The following is a 17929-nucleotide window of genomic DNA, read 5'->3' as shown; positions in this document are numbered from 1 at the left end:
AATAAGATAAATAATTGAAAACAAGCTGTATCCCGTATAATTCATATCTTTCTAAGGTCAATGATCAGAAAAAAATAAATTAAGGGGGTAATACGATGCGCGCGCATCCCAAAAATTCTGATACCGCGAAAACTTTATCAACCGGTATCTTGAACAAAAACGAGTCATGTAAAACAATCAGAATAGATTTTAATTTAATTTCTTTTGCAAAGAAGATGCCCTTACGTCTAGTTTTTGTATTCCAAATGCCTTGACGCAACTCTTCCCTTTCTCGTCAGTATTATGCTTTGAATGCGATTTTGAATTTGGATACGGCGTTGAATGTTACAGAAATTGAGACTATGTCGATTAAAATTAATGTTTCAGGGCGTCTGAAAGTTAGTTTTTTGTAGAATTTATTTCAAAAAAATATTTTCAATCTTTGTTCCTTTTCTTTTGTAAGAAGCATGGCTTAAACGCACTACCTACAGAAAATCGACATATGGTACAGTGTACAGTCTAAAAAATCAAGATACTGCGTACACTTTCTCCGAAGATGTCTGTACTTTATAATCGGATAAAGCAGACTGCACAGGCGAACTGAGAAAAAAAAACAAATATCGTGTGTCACGATTATGAAAAAATCTACATCCTAGAAAAAGAGAAAATGTACAGACCGGAATCGAACATTTTTCATACAATTTGTTTAAAAATGTTATAGTCAGATGGTTATTTCTGAGTATTATTACAAAAGACGTTAATGAATCGTCAGTCTTCTGAACGCAAGTATATAAATAAACACATCATTAATAAAGAAAGAGAAAGAAAGAAATTTCATTAATTAGCATTGATTAGCATTCTCACTATAAACGTAAACGTTTTGACATTTGTCTGCGCGTTTTCATTCGTCCGATTGGTGCAAAGAAACTTGTGTCACATGATTAAAGACCAAATATGACTGCTTTTGTTTTCAAAGACTATACCTTAATATTGAATGACAATTTTTGAAAATTTTCTTTGTTCTTAGGAAACAGAATGATAATTTTTGTCATCATGGTTTTAAATGCATTCGTACTGATTAGATCTAGCAGTGTCTTTCAAATGTATATAGTGATGGAATGAACGAAACCTCTTTTTATACTGAGTGGTCTACAATCGCACTATGTGAAATCTAATCGCTACGACTTGAACTTCAGAGTGATTATCACATGCGCACTTTTTGCATTTTAGTAAAAATATAATTATGCTTTTACTTTCAAATTATATAACTTCATGGCAAATTTTACGGAAAACCATTTTCTACTTTTCTATTTAGAACTTCATAATTTGGCCAGCCGGCGACATCAATAATTTGGCGATGTGTGTGTCGACAAAGCATGTAATTATTTTCAATATATAGCCAATAAACAACTAGCAGCTAGCTAATCTTACGCGAATCGTTGTCGGTGTATTTTTTGTTTAAAATTATGACGTCATACATCAATGTGCTCTACTAGCACGAATGATTTACTAAACATTTTACTCATTTTACTATTGTGTCGATTATTGTGTCGTATTATATTTGTATTCATTACTTCTTTTCTTGTAGGGTTTCTCCTTATCCAGCGTGTTTTTCTGTTTTGTGATTCAAATTGTTGAAGGTAAGTCGTCTGGCACAAAAACAAATGAATTATATTATTATCTTAAATTACAAATCGTATATAAATATATTTGTATCATTATTGATCACCAAAGTAATAGGTTTCTATTTTAGTGTCAAAATGAAATATGTTACAATGAGTTTGTTTACAATGTGCACTTAAAATATCCAATAAACATGTATGATTTATGTTGAATTTGTACATCATTTTAGTCCTGAATACAATTGTTGATTATAAAAAAATGTAAGCAATGTGGGAGTTATACATATACATTTGAGAATGTAGCTACTTCTTGAAACACACATACAAAATACAGATTCCCTAAACATTGTTCGACTCTTAACGGGAGAGAAACTGCACACCTTTTATTCCCATCATAATTATGTGTCTGCAACTCATCCCTATCAATGATAAACTCCATATAGGTGTTCCTTTAAAAAAGGCGCAATAGGTAATAGTTGATACATTTGCAAGTTGCCATGTTGTTTGGATGAGATGTCAAAATATCTGGGAAAAATTAATATCTTAGGAAGCAATTAATCAGCAAAATTACATGAAAATTGCAGAGTCGGTTTGATTGAGTCTGTACATGAAACCGTCACAAAAACATTTAACAAAGTCTGCACAGACGTATTGTGTTTTCTACTTACCCGGGCCTCCTCCAAAAGAAGTATTACATCTAGTGAGTTGAACGTTGAAACATTAATTTGATAGGTTGTTTTTGTTGCGTGACATTGTGACGTTGACGTTAATATTTTGCACAATTTTAACAAAATAACACAATAAGTTACTACGTTGTAAAACGAAATACAATATTGTTCAATTGACATAATGTTTGCAAGAAATTGAACAGTGGAGTTCGAAAAATGCGTAAGTGAATAACACTGAATCTTGAATTATGTATATAATTTGATGGAAGATGAATTCTTTTTGTAGTTGAAGGTGCAACAACATATATTATTGCCCTGCTTGGGCAAGACTTACCAAGCAATGGCTATAACCTTGAATATCAACTTATCATTGCTAATGAAGAATTAAGACAGATATCTGTACAAATAAATAGTAAGTATTTGGTTTTGCAGCACTTTATCCTATTAAATCATCTTTTTGAAACTCTTACGTCTGCCTATCAAAGATTGTTTACTATTTATTTCAAATTTATTACAATCGCTTGAATCGTTTTGTCTGATATATTTTTTTCTTTGTATGAAGCAAATACAAAAAAATATAATTATATAAGGAAACAAATGTTCGTTTATTTTGATAAATGTTATGTAAGTTTTTGTCCAGGGGCTTTTTATTAAATTTTCACATAGACTTGTAAAGTGAAAATGTCTCAAAAATTTTCTCTTAAACTACAATGCCAAGAGCTTAAACATTTTGCTTGTAGTATAAATCATGTCCAACGTGTCAAGATTGGCCCAGTCTTTGGGGTCACTTAGTTTATTTAGAGGTGTATAGGAAAATACATTAACGTTTTCTTTTGTGAAATTACCATGCCAAGACCTAAGATATTTGGCATATAGAATCTACATAGTTTGGAAAAATGTTGTATTTATAACCATCGTATAGTTTTATCAGTGTTTTTAACTTAATATATTTTTTCTTTGTATGAAAAGAATACTTTGTTAAGCATTCTGTCCCCATAGTTCTAGAATCATTTTCAATTTTTTGTGCAGCTATCAGAATATTATTATAAATATGTGAGAAAAAAAATCTGACTTAGTTATATCAGCTAGGAGGCTCCTTTGTATTATTTGCAAATTTCAATTAACAAAAGGTACATTAACCCTCTATTTAACACAAAGTAAATAGTCTAACATTTAAACGAATCTGTCCTTTAAAATAGGCATCACATGTCAATTTTCTTTCGACAGACATTCACGGAACAGTTGAGACATTGACAGTGGAAGCTAATGAAATAAAAATCCGAACACTTGAGCACGAAATGGCTATGAATGGATCTGAATTAAGCAATAAGTCTCTTGAAGTTCATTCAGATGACGGCAATTTTGTGTTACAAGTTTTCTCCAAGAGGAATGGCTACGCAGAGGGCTTATTAGCAATTCCAATACAACAACTGAAAGGACCAAACCAAGTCAATAAAACTGTGTACGAATTCGTCGTCGCTACATTTTGTGCGGTAGGTGGGTACTGTCAGATTGCTATAGCTGCGGTAGAAAACAACACAGAAGTTTTTGTCGACATTCCAGAAAAAGTCGAAGAAATAGCACTTTGTAATAAATCCTCGTATTTCCGCTCACATAGGGACAAAGGCTTTACGATGAACAGATTTGATGCCTTACAGCTTGAAACCACATACGATCTGACCGGAACAGTTATTTTTAGTTTTAAGCCTATTGCTGTATTTGTTGGATCAAGAAATGTAACTAATGGCGACATTGTTGCTCATACAATGGAACAACTTGTGCCTTCTTCACACTGGGGAAAGGAGTTTGTAGTCCAGACCTTAGGCTCTAATGGATATGGTGATATTTTGAAGATAGTGAGTCACTATACAAGCACGGTGGTAACCATGATGAGCGGCTTCCCGTCCTTCAACATGACAGAGAGATATCAGACCGTGACACGACGGCTTAGCAATGGGACGAGAAGTCACATACAGGCTTCACACCCAATACAGGTACAGGATATTCGTGTTTTGATTGAAATATGAGTACTTAAGTTATAGTTTTCCTTTCCTCTCAGTGTGTCCTTTTAAGCATTTATTATTATATTTTTCTTTATTATTATTATTATTATTATTATTATTATTATTATTATTATTATTGTTGTTGCTGTTGTATTTGTTATTATTGTTGTTGCTGCTTCAAATGAATAATAATTTAAAAAAATATAAAATTAATCACCCTTTGAATTAATTGTCTTGGGTAAGTTATAAAAAATAGGATAGTGTGTATTTTTAGGTAATTCAGATATCTGGACTAACATACGCCACAAAAGACGAAACATCAATGCTAAGTATGACTGTAGTTCCATCAGTACAAAATTCTTGGCACTCCTTTAAGGTTGCTTGTCCGGACATTTACTCAACTACGCAATTTCAAATTGTTTCAGGTAAAACAAACAACATTTTACCCATTTTGATTAGCATAAGTTATTGTTAAAATGATATAGACAGTGATTAATCCTAGTAATTACTTTCATATGGAATGAATCACAAATATGATCAAAGTTCGAAAGTTTACAAATTATACTATGTTTCACTTTACGAGACATGTTAAAATATATGTTAAATCGTTAGCATTTGAAGTCATCGTGCATTCATAACTTGATCTCCAACAATGCAAATATTATTTCAGAAAAAAGATCATGTAACAAAATTTCTGCAAGTCTTTCGTACCAAAATGACCTTCTTTACTGTCATCAAACAAAGGATCGTTCACGAGTGAAATACACGAAATACGTTATAGGGAACATTCGTGGAAACGCTAGCGGAAGTGTACTTAATCTGGAAAATGAAGCATCTAACATAAGCGGAATACTTAAATGTGGCCAGACTATTTTGTTGCCAGTTGGAATTCTATACAATAAGGTTAGATGTGTATTTAATATCAACACTAAGGATGCGACGCAACTGATTTTGGTATGTTCTTGATAATATAAAAATGCTCATAGAAATGAACATTCAACATTAATTCAAAACTTGGTATGAGTTCATTCAAAGTGTTATTCTTTAAAGACGATTTTTTTGAATATGTGTTATCATTTTATTGCTCCTAATTCTAAATTATATACATTTAATCTCTACTATTCGAAGCAAAGCGGTTGCTATTGAACTCACCCGAGGTGCTTTCTGCTCGTTGGTATCTCAAAAACTGCTTAAGGGAATTGGATTTAACTTTACACTCTTGTTCTCTTTAAAATCTGTGATTATCCAACACAATGGACTCAGTCCCATAACTCTAAGTTGCCGTCTTACAATGTTTTGTCGCTTTTATTACCTACCAGCAATCAGAATCTTTTTTCGCTGTCTTACGGACAGTCTTTAGCTATTTGACGGTTTAATACCAGCTCTGCATTGCAATATTTAGATTCTTTACCTTTAACTACAAACAATATGTCTGCAATTACATAATCATTCATAAATAATTTCAAGAAATCTACGTTAAACTAAATACAGGAAATATACATTTAGGCCACACTAAATAGATTTCTTGTTCTACAGAGTTTTTTTTTTTTTACATAAAAACATTTCAGCGAGCGAAAATATATGTTTTCTTTTCTTAATACATAATTTTGATGAGCTAGCGAAGAAAAAAAACCGATACAAATTCGCATGTCTGAGTAGCGAGCGAAGAAGAAAAACAGATCAAGTCTATTTGTACCCCCAATTCCTTTAAAATTATGAAAAGTTCCAGTATTAGCAAGAGAGTGGAAATTATAATGTTTTACATTTAGTGACATTTTGCCATCCAATGATACAAAATGACTGGAGAGGTAAAAGTAAATATAAATACATTTTGCTATATTTATTTTCAAAATTGTATTTTATTCGAATGAAAGAGAAATAACTCATTTCAATTGGCCCTATGTAATTTCTGTTAATAATCATCAAAATTAACCTTTTTTCAATTTGGAAAAAGAGTGGGCTTTTTAAGCCTTTTAATATTTAGGAAGATTAGTATTGCATTCTTACCATTTTCCAATAAATCTTTTGAAATATATAGCCAATTGATGAATCCTTATAATCCCTATTTATTTGAATGACAATAGTTTTAAAATGTGTTCTTTTCTTAAGAAATATTTTGTGGCGGCGACATTCTTTTTGTAATGCATAAATTCGTTAATTTAAATTGAAACAATATGGTCATGAAAGGCTCTATGCATTCGACTCAACTTGATTATGAAACTGTAAACATAATTTCATTTGAACCCTTACCAAGCTATATATATTAAACCATTCATCATTTTTAGAGAAAATAAAAAATTATTCACTGACTAAACAGCCAACAATGCAAATCATGATCAGGTAGCATGTACACGCCAGTTGCCTGGTTAGAATATGTTGCCGGCAACAGTTAAAAACACTCTGAAGCAATTTTGAATAACAATAATGGTAATCCTACACCAAATAAAATGTGCGGATCTATGTTTTTCATCAGATGGGTACTTTCTCATAGGTCCACATCATCATATCAATGATATCAGCATGTAAAGCTATTTTAGCGCTCACAAACATCGGCACTTCCTAAACAATACACACTGTGTTATGCACTTTATCAGACAGGTTAAACTTTCACAGTTTTGAATGTTCCAAAATACTTTTTTAGTTAATCTTCTCCAACGGGAATATCTTACCTTTATTTTTCTTTTTTTTTTCTGTTAAAGATTTTTAAAGATGCGTCGTTAAAAAAAACAAATAGTTTTTCCTTTTTTCAAAACAATTCCGCTGCATCCAACGAACAAGAAATCAATTTGGTGTTACTTAATAGGCATTATTATTTTTTGTCTCAAATGGAATTTTAATAGATGTTATAAAGTCAAAAGTAAAATTTATTTTCTAGAAATATAATTCACTCTAACATTCCTAATTCCTGTTCAGCTTTCGATATAGGAGCGTTTTTGTAAAGACTTGAACTTGTTGAAATCGAAAATATGTTGTACTTGGGTATGTCGGGGACTGCGTCCTGTGAACATTGCCTTTTCCTTGTTGATTCTCGTCTTTCCTTATTAGTCTTTATTTTATTTTTGCTGCAAAAACCTTGCTAGCATGTTTGGTTGTTGTTGTTGTCTTTCTTTCTCTTAAAATTTTAAAAATCTTGTTACATTGTATTTTATAAACGTATGATTCACCAATACTAGAACATTTGTTGTTTGATTGTATAGACAGTTGGTGTTTGGAAAATTGGAAATACTTACAAAACACTGTTACACATATAATAGTATTTCCTCCTTTCCCTACATATTTTGTCTGGCAATAAAGAATAAAAAAAATTCTTATACAGAATGTGTTTGGAACGATTCCTGTTGAAACTTCTGAATATCCTGGAGGAGTATGCAAAGGTATTTAGACACAAACATAATATTATAACTCTATATTCTATCTATTTAGAAACAAGTAAAAAATATCAACTGCGTTCTATACATCTAAAAATAGCTTTTGATATTATCATAGTCATATCAGCTTTCTTTCAATCTTGAAACAAGCTATAAATATTATAAGCGTTCTTGACATTTATCAGCATTCTTTTTGTTTAAAAACAAGTAATAAATATTTGCATTATGTTTATTTAAGAAATAATATCGATCTTAGCCGTGTTTATTGGCTATTTAACACCGGTATGGAGTTTTGATGCGTATGAATGGACCACGAAGGCCATAGTTGTTAATTTTTTCGCATCAAAACGACAAAACCGGTGTTTAAAAGCCGATAAACACTGCTAAGACCGATATTATTTCGATTCTAACACGATAAAATAAAAAAGATCACTAATGTTATTTTTCAAGCGGTAATAATTTCCGGTAGCGATTTTCGCATATTCGCACCCTACTGTTGCGAAGATATAGAAATTATTAAACAAAGGTAATAATAAGAAAAAACGTTATTTTATCAAGTTTTCAACAATTAAAACTTACGTCGTATTATGTTTACATCAGTACCCTGTTTATCACTCTTGTATGTATGAAATAACGTCAGCTTGTTTATAAATGAGTTGTTTACTTAGAATGAAATCATTACGCTGCTTATAGATTGGCGCCGTTTGTCAAAATATTTATTAACTGATATGGATCTAATATGTGGCGTTAGTGTATGTGAGATATTATTTCGGTATTGTATGAAAAGAAAATATTATAAGAACTAAAAATATAAATAAAAATGCTTTGCATTGCTGTAATAAAAGGCTTTGTAAACTATATAATCAAGGGTGAAAACATAACAGCGCATTTACAAGTAGTCCCTTACCGGTGTTTGTCTATAGTGACAAAATCATGTGTAGTGTTAGAATTAAAAACAAAATATGAAAATAATCAGAGTTCTTTTTTTTAAATACATGATAAATATTATCTGTATTCTATTTATTTATCAACGTGTCGTCAATATTCAGAAACAAGTAATATATATCATAAGCGTTCTGTTTAGAAATAAATTAAAATTTTAGTCGGCGTTCTTTGTTTTTAAATACAAAACTATATTCCTAAGGGACAGGGGATCTTAAAAAGAAATTTTTAATTCAACAGGATTGAAGATATTTTAAAATCTCATACACAAGCAGGAAATCAGTTGCTCAGCACTATTCCAAGTATATGACATGTATCGAAGAAGTTTAGATTCGTTACTTCTAAAAGATGAAGTTATTAGTAACCAGCAGTGCAATCAATAATTTAAAAAATAAATATAACTGTCACATTATTAGATATTTAGCATAATTGAAAACAAGATTCTTTATCCCTCGGTGTTATCTAACAGTGCTAGATTTTCAACTTTCTTAACTTCATAAGGTAAGACGCAAATGCATACAAAGCTTCCAAAAAGTTTAATTTCGTGTAAATACTAAAAATACTGTTCCTATCCTACACACAAGCAAGAACAAACTAAAATTTCGGTGAAATATCAAAAGTTTTCAATATCGTCATTTGTTGGGTAATTAGTCGAATTTGTCCTGTGCTCGTATTTTTGTGCATATCTAATTGCAATGATCTTTAACAGGAATATAATAATAATAGCAATCATATTTATAGTGTTCATGTTTCCCCGGATGACTTTAACATCAGATCCAAGAAGGAAACTTATATTACTTTAGTTATGAATCATAACCTCACAAAGAGTCAAACAATTATCCAACATAAATCTCGGCAAAACTAAATATTTAGCATGTAAACATTCTTTCCATTTCTTCACTTGATTTGTACATTGCTGATATATTTAAACCATACATAATCTCTTGTCACATTCTTGTCATTTAACATTACTTTATACAAACAAAGACATTCAAAAAGAGTAAATATTAAACCCATGTACACTTTCGCTACTTGATGATTGAAATGAACAATATATGCGTATAAGTATGTCCATGTACTTTGTTGAAAATTTATCTTCATATTCTTGCAATTATATTCGTAAAAGTTTAAAAAGAAACTTAAAGCTCTATTACTGCAACAATCATTGTTCATTCCGTTGTCTTATCTTTATACAGAAGGTGGCAAAGGCACAACGGCACCAAACCTTCCTTATCACCTAGACTTGCAAAAATATTCAGAGCATGCGCTTCATCTTAGAGTTCAGGTTTGCGGGTCTGCAACTTTGCGATTCATGAGCTTGTCAACTACGATAGATGCACTAGTTAGCAATGAAGGAATACAGATAGCCTCATGCGAAACTTCCTGTCAAATTCATGATAAAAGTGCAACTGAAGACAGGTTATATCGTTATTATGTTTGCTCTTATTATCTCTTTTTTCTCTATTTTTTATTATTATTTTCTTATTTATCTATTTATCTTAACGGTTGAAAGTGTTGTGTTGTCAAACTAAAACCATTATATGCTCCACTTCTTTTTAAGAAAAAAATGGAGCTATTGTCAAGACCAATTCTTTGTAATTGATTAAATTTAAATTTTGCAAAAGAATGGTTTTTAAGAATACGAGTTTCAAGGTTATCCTTTTTTTGGATGGTACATTTCCCCAAAAAATATCAAACACATTTACTTAAATCATTAAGTATTTGATCAATTACAATTTAAAGCATTTCTTTGGGGGAGGTTATCATGAAAGTCCCTTTTACTCAAAATATTTACATTTTATCACATTCACATCTAAACCTAAAATATGTACCATCATGGTAGATATGTCTGTCAAGCACGATTGCAGAATAGTTCCCCCTTTTCTACTAAGTTTTATTTTAATATCGAGCACTGAGAAAAGTGGAGCGTGCTGTCCGGGGACAGGTCTTCTTTAAACAAGTAATTAAAAATAATCAATAGCCATTATCTAACTGTACAACACATTAACTTTCATATAACTTTTACCACTTGCATAATGCATTATATTATGTCTACTGGTGTAGCAACAACTGATTGTTTATTTATATATTCAGTACACCTGAATGAATTTTAACATTCAAAGAGAAACTATTCGATATAATTAATGTCCAGAACCTCAACGGTCAGATATCGATATGAAAATAATTGACGATAAGGTACAGAAATTTTCGATTGGTGATAATAGAAATCTCTGTTTTAAATATATTTCATATAAATCAAAAGATAACGATCATATACCATTTTGTTTATGTTCGTTTTCTTTTATCGATCAAACAATAAAAATACAAGACTTAGTGCTACAAAAGAAAAGAATGGAAACGAAGGGTTTACCTAATAAAATGCAGCGTTTTGATGTGTGCGTAAATGTTAACTGTAAATTGTAAATAGTTTATATGTTCGAAACTGATAAAAAGTTAGGTGTTTAAGATAATAATTGTAACCGTTTATAGCACTTGAAACATTTAAAATAAATACCCGCCTATAGCATACTTATACCCCCACACTAAGGGGAAAGTGGCATATAGATTTACCTTGTCCGTTTGTGAGTGCCTCCATTCCAAAATGTTAAGTGACATGTAGCTCTGATGTTTTCAACAAACTTTACAGAAATGTTGATCAGCATGAAGTTGTGCACCTGGGGATTTGCGTGTTGATTAATCAAGTTTTGTAAGAGTAATTGCCCTTGACTGACAGTAATAATTTGGAATTTTCAATTTAGTCACCTGTGGCTCAAATAGGGTTCGATTTGAGTCTTGAAACTTTACAGTAATTTCGGTCAGAATGTATAATTGTGTACCTTGGATTTCTTTTTAGATCCTTTCACTTGTTCATTTCATTTACAATCTAAAAAGTCAGTGAAATCACATTAAACATTTATAATATTTTAGTTTCAACAAAGACGCAGGTATCAGCTGTACATCAGACATGTCGTTTTTCTGGTTCCGGCAAGTTAATAGTATGTTTTGTCTTGGAACTGGCTATCACAACGAAGACGAGTGTTTTCAAGGTTCCACGCAGGACAATGTTATACGAATTCAAACGACAGACTCTATCACAAATGTTTCACTGATGGGCACAGTTTCGGAAGCAATCTTTAATTGGGGTGTGTGTTTATACTTATTTATTCATATTTTCCTTATTGATTCACTCGATCATAAAAAATGTATATTTACACACTTTTTCGAATTAATTCTTCTATAATTTTAATTTTAATTCAAAAAATTATGTTTTCTCTAAGTTGAAAAGGAATAAAGTGTAGATTCGCCTCGATTGAATATTATCATTTATTTCAGATTTTATACATGTCAATGGTTGCAAGGAATACGAAACTGGTAAGCGAAAATTAAAATCAACATTAACTTAAATGGGGATGGGTAAACTTGGGCTCAAACTTGTAAAACATTTGTAAATGTTTGGTTGAATTTCTTAATATAAAAATGTAGTTTTTTACGCCAGACATATAATATACATCTGTCCCGTTCAAATGTAACCTTCATTCTTAACAAAGAGTTGTACCATGGTGTCAGTTTTTGTCTTCTTTCGACCATGTTTTCTAACTTGATGTTCCAAAATGCGGACTCGAGTGTGGTTTAAATTAACTAGTCAAGCTAAACGCTACATACGTCATTTCCGATAACATTTCTTTAAAACAGTTTTCAGATAGGTTGAGTAGATATTTTTCTGATATCCTGAATCAAATATTGCATGAGCTTATTCTCAAATACAAGGTATATCCAAATTGATCCTCTTACTCCTGTTCATAAAACTGCTAGTTAAAATGTGTTACTATATAAAGTCATAAAATTGTCTATGATTTTAAGTGATTATGAGTGTCACGTGACCAATTAAGAGTTGGCGAACCGCGGCCGAAACTCATAATTGCAATTTGCCCGCTAACAACGAGCACGTGCAAAAACTGAAAGAATGTCGACATATGTTACGTCATCAAAACAGAGAGCTGTAAAGTTAAATTATGTTTATTATGATCGCTTCATTTTATGATAACACTAAAGCGTAATTGTTTATGGAAATAGAAATAAAAAGTAGGAAAAATAATAATAAGAAGAAAATATTACTTGCTTCTTGATTCTAGTGGACAAAGTATATGAGGGATTCAACTCTACAAAAACAATAGTTTCAACCATTTGATATTGAAATAATTAAACCATTTAATATTGAAGTAATTAAAAAGTAATTAAAAATAATGAGCACTCGTTAACGCCATGTTTTTATATAACGCAAATATATGACGACACAACAAAATGTTATATCGCCAGTGTAGTTTATATATGGTAAATGCACGTTTTTCCGTGTTATAACGTCCGCATAGTCCCGAGGAACGGTTTGTGCTCGAGCCCAAAAGGGTAAGGGCTCCAACAATTCCGAGGGTCATTATTCATTATTCTGCGGGCCGATTTTATCATTCCTGTCAGTCTCTTAAGTGAATTTACGTCATTTATTCACTTGAAATATCTAAAAAAAATAATCTGGAAATCACCATCGTCACGTCATTAATTTGCATTATAAAAAATGTTAAAACGTCAGGGTTACAATATAGGCACGGCAATGAAAAATGACTTTAGGTTGTAAACCTTTATTTTTTTAAGTTAAGTAAATAATACAGTATTATATTCGTGTTTGTTTGTTTGTTTGTTTGTTTCATTTTACGCATTTTCCCAACAGTATTTCAGTCATTTGGGCGGGTAGTTTCCTAACCATCGTTCCCGGAGAGTTACACCAGTACTAGACTACCTTCCTCCGTGCTAAACTACCAAAGCATCTCCCGGGGATCGAACCCACGCCAGAGAGGTAACTGGATTAGAAGTCATCGACTTTAACCCCTCGGCCACGGAGGCGGTCTTTATATTCGTGTAAACGTAATACTTTATTCGTGTAAACGTAATACTAATTATAATCAACCTGTAGTACGCTACGCTTGGAAGAGGCTCTCGTAATATGGCTTTAATAAATTTGGTATTAAATTAACATTCATTCAATATCCTCTATATATCAGATGTAAAAACTTTCCCTTTAGCATTCATTAAAGTGACATTACGCTCATTTTTTCATTGTCAAGTTGAACTGAGATGACTACATATTTATAAATAGGTTGACTGTAATAATGATGAATAACCAATAGTTGATATTTGAAAAATGTTTAAAATGGAATATTAATCTGCCTAAAATATTTTTTAAAAAACTGCCATCTCTTTATATAAATTGAATGTTACAGACAAATTCTAATGGATATTAATAGAAATTCCCTTGTTCCACGTGAGTTATTTATCGTTCATGAATGCGAAGTGAATTATAAAATTGAAAATAATTATGGCAAAATATAAAATTATTATGACTTTCACCTGTTCACTAACTTTACACAATTGAATGGACATAATGTCACTTGAAGACTAGCTCGTAAAATTCCACAATCTTTCCTCAATGACCCTAAAGCTTTGTCATTTTACGAAAACGTTTCGTCATTTTCCGTTTTAAACGAAGAGGGAGGTTACATGAAGCGGCGACTCATGACAAATGTTTATGAACCCTGGATACTTGTTTATCACATTTCAGAATGGCGCTGTACAGATAGACTTGTGAATTGTTCTAAGTATGAAGAAGGCTTTTGTACACGATATGCAGACTTTGCAAAATATTATTGTGCAAAATATTGTGGAATATGTAAGTTACCAATATAACATAGAATCCTTGCTTATATGGTTGTTTTTCTTCCGAAACTATAGATCATAAACATTTTGCGATGAATTGAGGACATTGTTTCTGTTTATGTTTTCTTATGTTCTGCTATGTTTTAGTTGAAATACATAGGAGTAATTTCCTGACGGCATTTTGTATTTTCAGGTCATATAAGTGTAAGCATTTCTTTTTAATGATGTGCATTTACAAATTTAAAGACCTGTATCTGTGATCTGGTAGGCTCCCTCTTGCAACGCAAGTCATTGTGAGCTGTCAAGATCTATTTTAATAGGGCTCTGCAGTTTGTTAGTAACCTGGCAGCGTGAACTGTTAAGTAATCCATTTCAATCGTAGGCTGCTCAAGTTCAAGCTGCTCACCGTGACTGTAATAGGGCCGACTTGAGTGTTTGGTGGGGTGATCGCTTCTTAATGTTTGGAATTACAACTATTAAATTAATATTCTATAATAATATTGGGAAAGATCTTAACTGAACATAAAGGAAACAGTTTCTAGAGTCGATCAATGTATTGTAATATAATTATTATTTCACAATCAGTTCATGAACTTACAAATACAAAAATCAGTAAATTAAAATACATTTCTTGAATGAAATTAGGTCATTAAACACGGTGGACAGTCGCGGCGAAGCCAAAAACATGACGCGCATCCGTCAATTGCAAAGATAACATATACATTTGTATATCGAAACATTAAGTAGATGCAATAAAGATAAGATATAAAGTTTATGGAATTCTAAGAAGAAATTAACTTTACCCCCTAACTTTAATGCACAATTTTTTAAAATAAAATACGATGTGCATGAGAGAATTTCAAATCTGGAAGACCCCGAATGAAAGCAAGACGGGTTATTTATATGCAACAGACTCAAAACAGTGTATAACTTTTTTGAAAGAACGCTCCACAGATATCTCTTAGGGTCAACAAAACGCTTCCCGGTTTTTCGTGGGAAAAGTCGCTGTATTGTTTTAGCGGGGTCCTTATACGTTTTGTTGGGTAAAATAACTTTTAAGTTTCTGGTCAATGAAATGTACTGCAAACCAATAAAACAATAAAACACACAAATATAACGTTTTCTCAGGAATACGATGTTTCATCTTAAAAATGAGGTTTAAAACTTTATCAGAAAGTACATCATCCAGCGTTGCTTTGCGAGTGCTAGTCGTGTGTAAAGTAAACAAAAGTAGTAACAAAAATGGCCGGCTGCAAAACAGGTGTGGTATTCAAAACATTAAAAATGAGTTTACATGCTAAGTTCAGTGGTTTCATTCATTGGTAACATTTTTCTAGGATTTATTTATCAAATACAATCGACATTTAGCTCTAAACCTGTCAGAAAAAAGACAAACAAAAATTTGCGAAAACTGTATACAGTTGAGTACCGTAAGTGGCTGACATTTAAAGTTCCAGTAAAAAAATGTCTTACAATATGAAGATTAACAGACTGCAGACATGTTTATTGATATGAGACGTTCATATTTTATTTATTTTCTTACTTACTTATTCTTTTTTTGCAATGACAGGCTTTGCAGATAGCTATGGTAGGAAATTCGTGTTAAGACTACCTTTCAAGCGTTTGCAAAAATGCTGGATTTTAGTAACATCACTCAATGAAAATACCAACGTTGGAGTGACAAGAAAACAACGCGGCATACCACATGAGGCATCTATTTCCAGTTCACGAAACGTATATGGCGAAAGATATTATGACTGCTCAAACTTTGGTAACATTCTCAATTTAAAAATAATAAGTGATGACGATGTTGCTGTAGTTGTATATTATATTTTTGGCGGAAATAATACGGAAATTGGAAGCTCTAGAATATACCCAGTTGATACATTTGGGACAGAGTTCGTGCTTTTTTCACATAATAAAACAGGTCAGAAATGCATGTTTATATCCGAACATGTAGATGTTCATGTTACGGCATATTTCTCGGGTATAACTCCAGGTACTTCAAACAATTCTTTAAAAGACTCCGAGAGCATTTCTGTTGACGATTATTCTAAATTAAAGTTGCAAACAAATTATGAAATTTCTGGAACCAGTTTAGAATTTAATAAACCTTCTATGGTGTTTTGTTATGATAGCAACACCTCTCCTGGTAGTATAAGTAGAATTAACTTTTTCCTAACGGTTGACACATGGTCTAACGAATACGTTGTCCCTACCGTGGAAATTGAATCAAATGAACGTCAGTTTAAAGGCATTTTGCACATCGTTTCGTATACTGATAACAATATTGTGACAATATCTGGCGGCTTTGATGCTAAACATGCAATATATAACAAAGGAGATAAGATTGAACAAGAAATAGACGTAGCTGTGCCATATCGTTTAACATCAGTAGGAAATATCGCGATTGGATTATATCTACAAGATAGGGAGGATTCCAGCAAATATTCATTCAGTTTGTTACCTTCCACTGAAAATCATCACGACACTATTTTGACATCCGTCCCGGCAAATCGTTACTCTGATATGGATAATACAAAAACAGAATTTACGACATTTTCTGTCGACCAAAGCCTTGTTGTAAAAAATGAGACAATGTTGATAGGCAGAGACGGACACCTAGAGCTATTCAAACAGAAAATAAGTATTGGCGAATCCAAATATGAAATGGCAATGTTGCATTCAGGCAAAAAGTGGCTAATCGTTCCAGGACCTATAAAAGCAAAATACCTTTCACAAGTGAGGAATACAATTTTGATTTCTTTATATATGATATTGTTTAATAATAATTAAAATATATTTTATATGTGATAGATCATAAGACAAAGCTAAAAATATATTGTTAATTTAAACGATATTTGCTACTTTTTCGAACATGTGTATGAGGCTTTAATACTGTTACGGCCGAACAAAACGTAATGGTTCTACTTTTTCTATGTTTTACAGGAAATAAAGTTGAACCTCAGGTGTCCGCTCGGGCCTTCCTCAACTGTCATAAGCTTGAAAGTCGTCATTTGAACTTTGGAAATAGTGTCGGTTCAACTTTAAATCCAACCAAAACCAAAATATATGTTTCATGCAAATATCTTTGGCAACTGTAATCAAAATTGATTGCATAAAATAAATAAAACTAAGGTAACAAAAGTTATGCCACGTAGCTGTATTAGGTAATCCAATAAATGGTGGCTATTGATATTGTTACAGTATTCTCCTTTTGCTTTTGAAAGTTCAGGAAATAGTCATCCAATCAAAGTTAAAAAGGGTCAGTCTAAGGTTGTTTGTCTCGTATTGGAATTATTTTAATACTATAAAATTTCATGAGGCTGAAATTTCGTGAATATTTAACATTTTGAAATAAAAGCTAGGTTAAAGTTTATCGGTCCTTTACGGGCATAATTTCTATAAATATTGCAAATAACAATAGAATGTTTCATTTGGATATTCTTATAATTTTTTACGAAGACATGTATATGTTTGCATTGTATAAGTAATATCAGATAATGCATCTTGCGATTACAAACAACATCCTTTTAACTTTTGTAGCGATTTGTTGTGATGTATCACATACCTACATACCTTCTACTTTGAACCAATTAAATATCCGCTGATTTTCACTAGGCTAAGCATTTATGTTCAAT

At 31.7% G+C, this 17929-nt stretch overlaps 1 protein-coding gene across 1 annotated transcript; it reads left to right on the top strand.

Annotated features, from left to right (window-relative positions):
• Nucleotides 1-341: 341 nt before the first annotated feature.
• Nucleotides 342-17594, top strand: LOC132738564 (uncharacterized). The gene is made up of 13 exons (XM_060726074.1): nucleotides 342-377; nucleotides 1568-1619; nucleotides 2556-2681; nucleotides 3497-4263; nucleotides 4547-4697; nucleotides 4943-5175; nucleotides 7589-7646; nucleotides 9779-10001; nucleotides 11511-11725; nucleotides 11916-11954; nucleotides 14194-14301; nucleotides 15859-17030; nucleotides 17496-17594. The coding sequence occupies exons 1-13, from the start codon at nucleotides 342-344 to the stop codon at nucleotides 17592-17594; spliced, it is 3279 nt and encodes a 1092-aa protein (XP_060582057.1).
• Nucleotides 17595-17929: the final 335 nt, after the last annotated feature.

This window comes from Ruditapes philippinarum, unplaced genomic scaffold (assembly GCF_026571515.1).
Source record: "Ruditapes philippinarum isolate M1 unplaced genomic scaffold, ASM2657151v2 ctg298_1_1_1_1, whole genome shotgun sequence".
NCBI lineage: Eukaryota > Metazoa > Mollusca > Bivalvia > Venerida > Veneridae > Ruditapes > Ruditapes philippinarum.
Note: the sequence above shows the minus strand (reverse complement) of the source record. Positions and strands in the feature narration are given on the sequence as shown.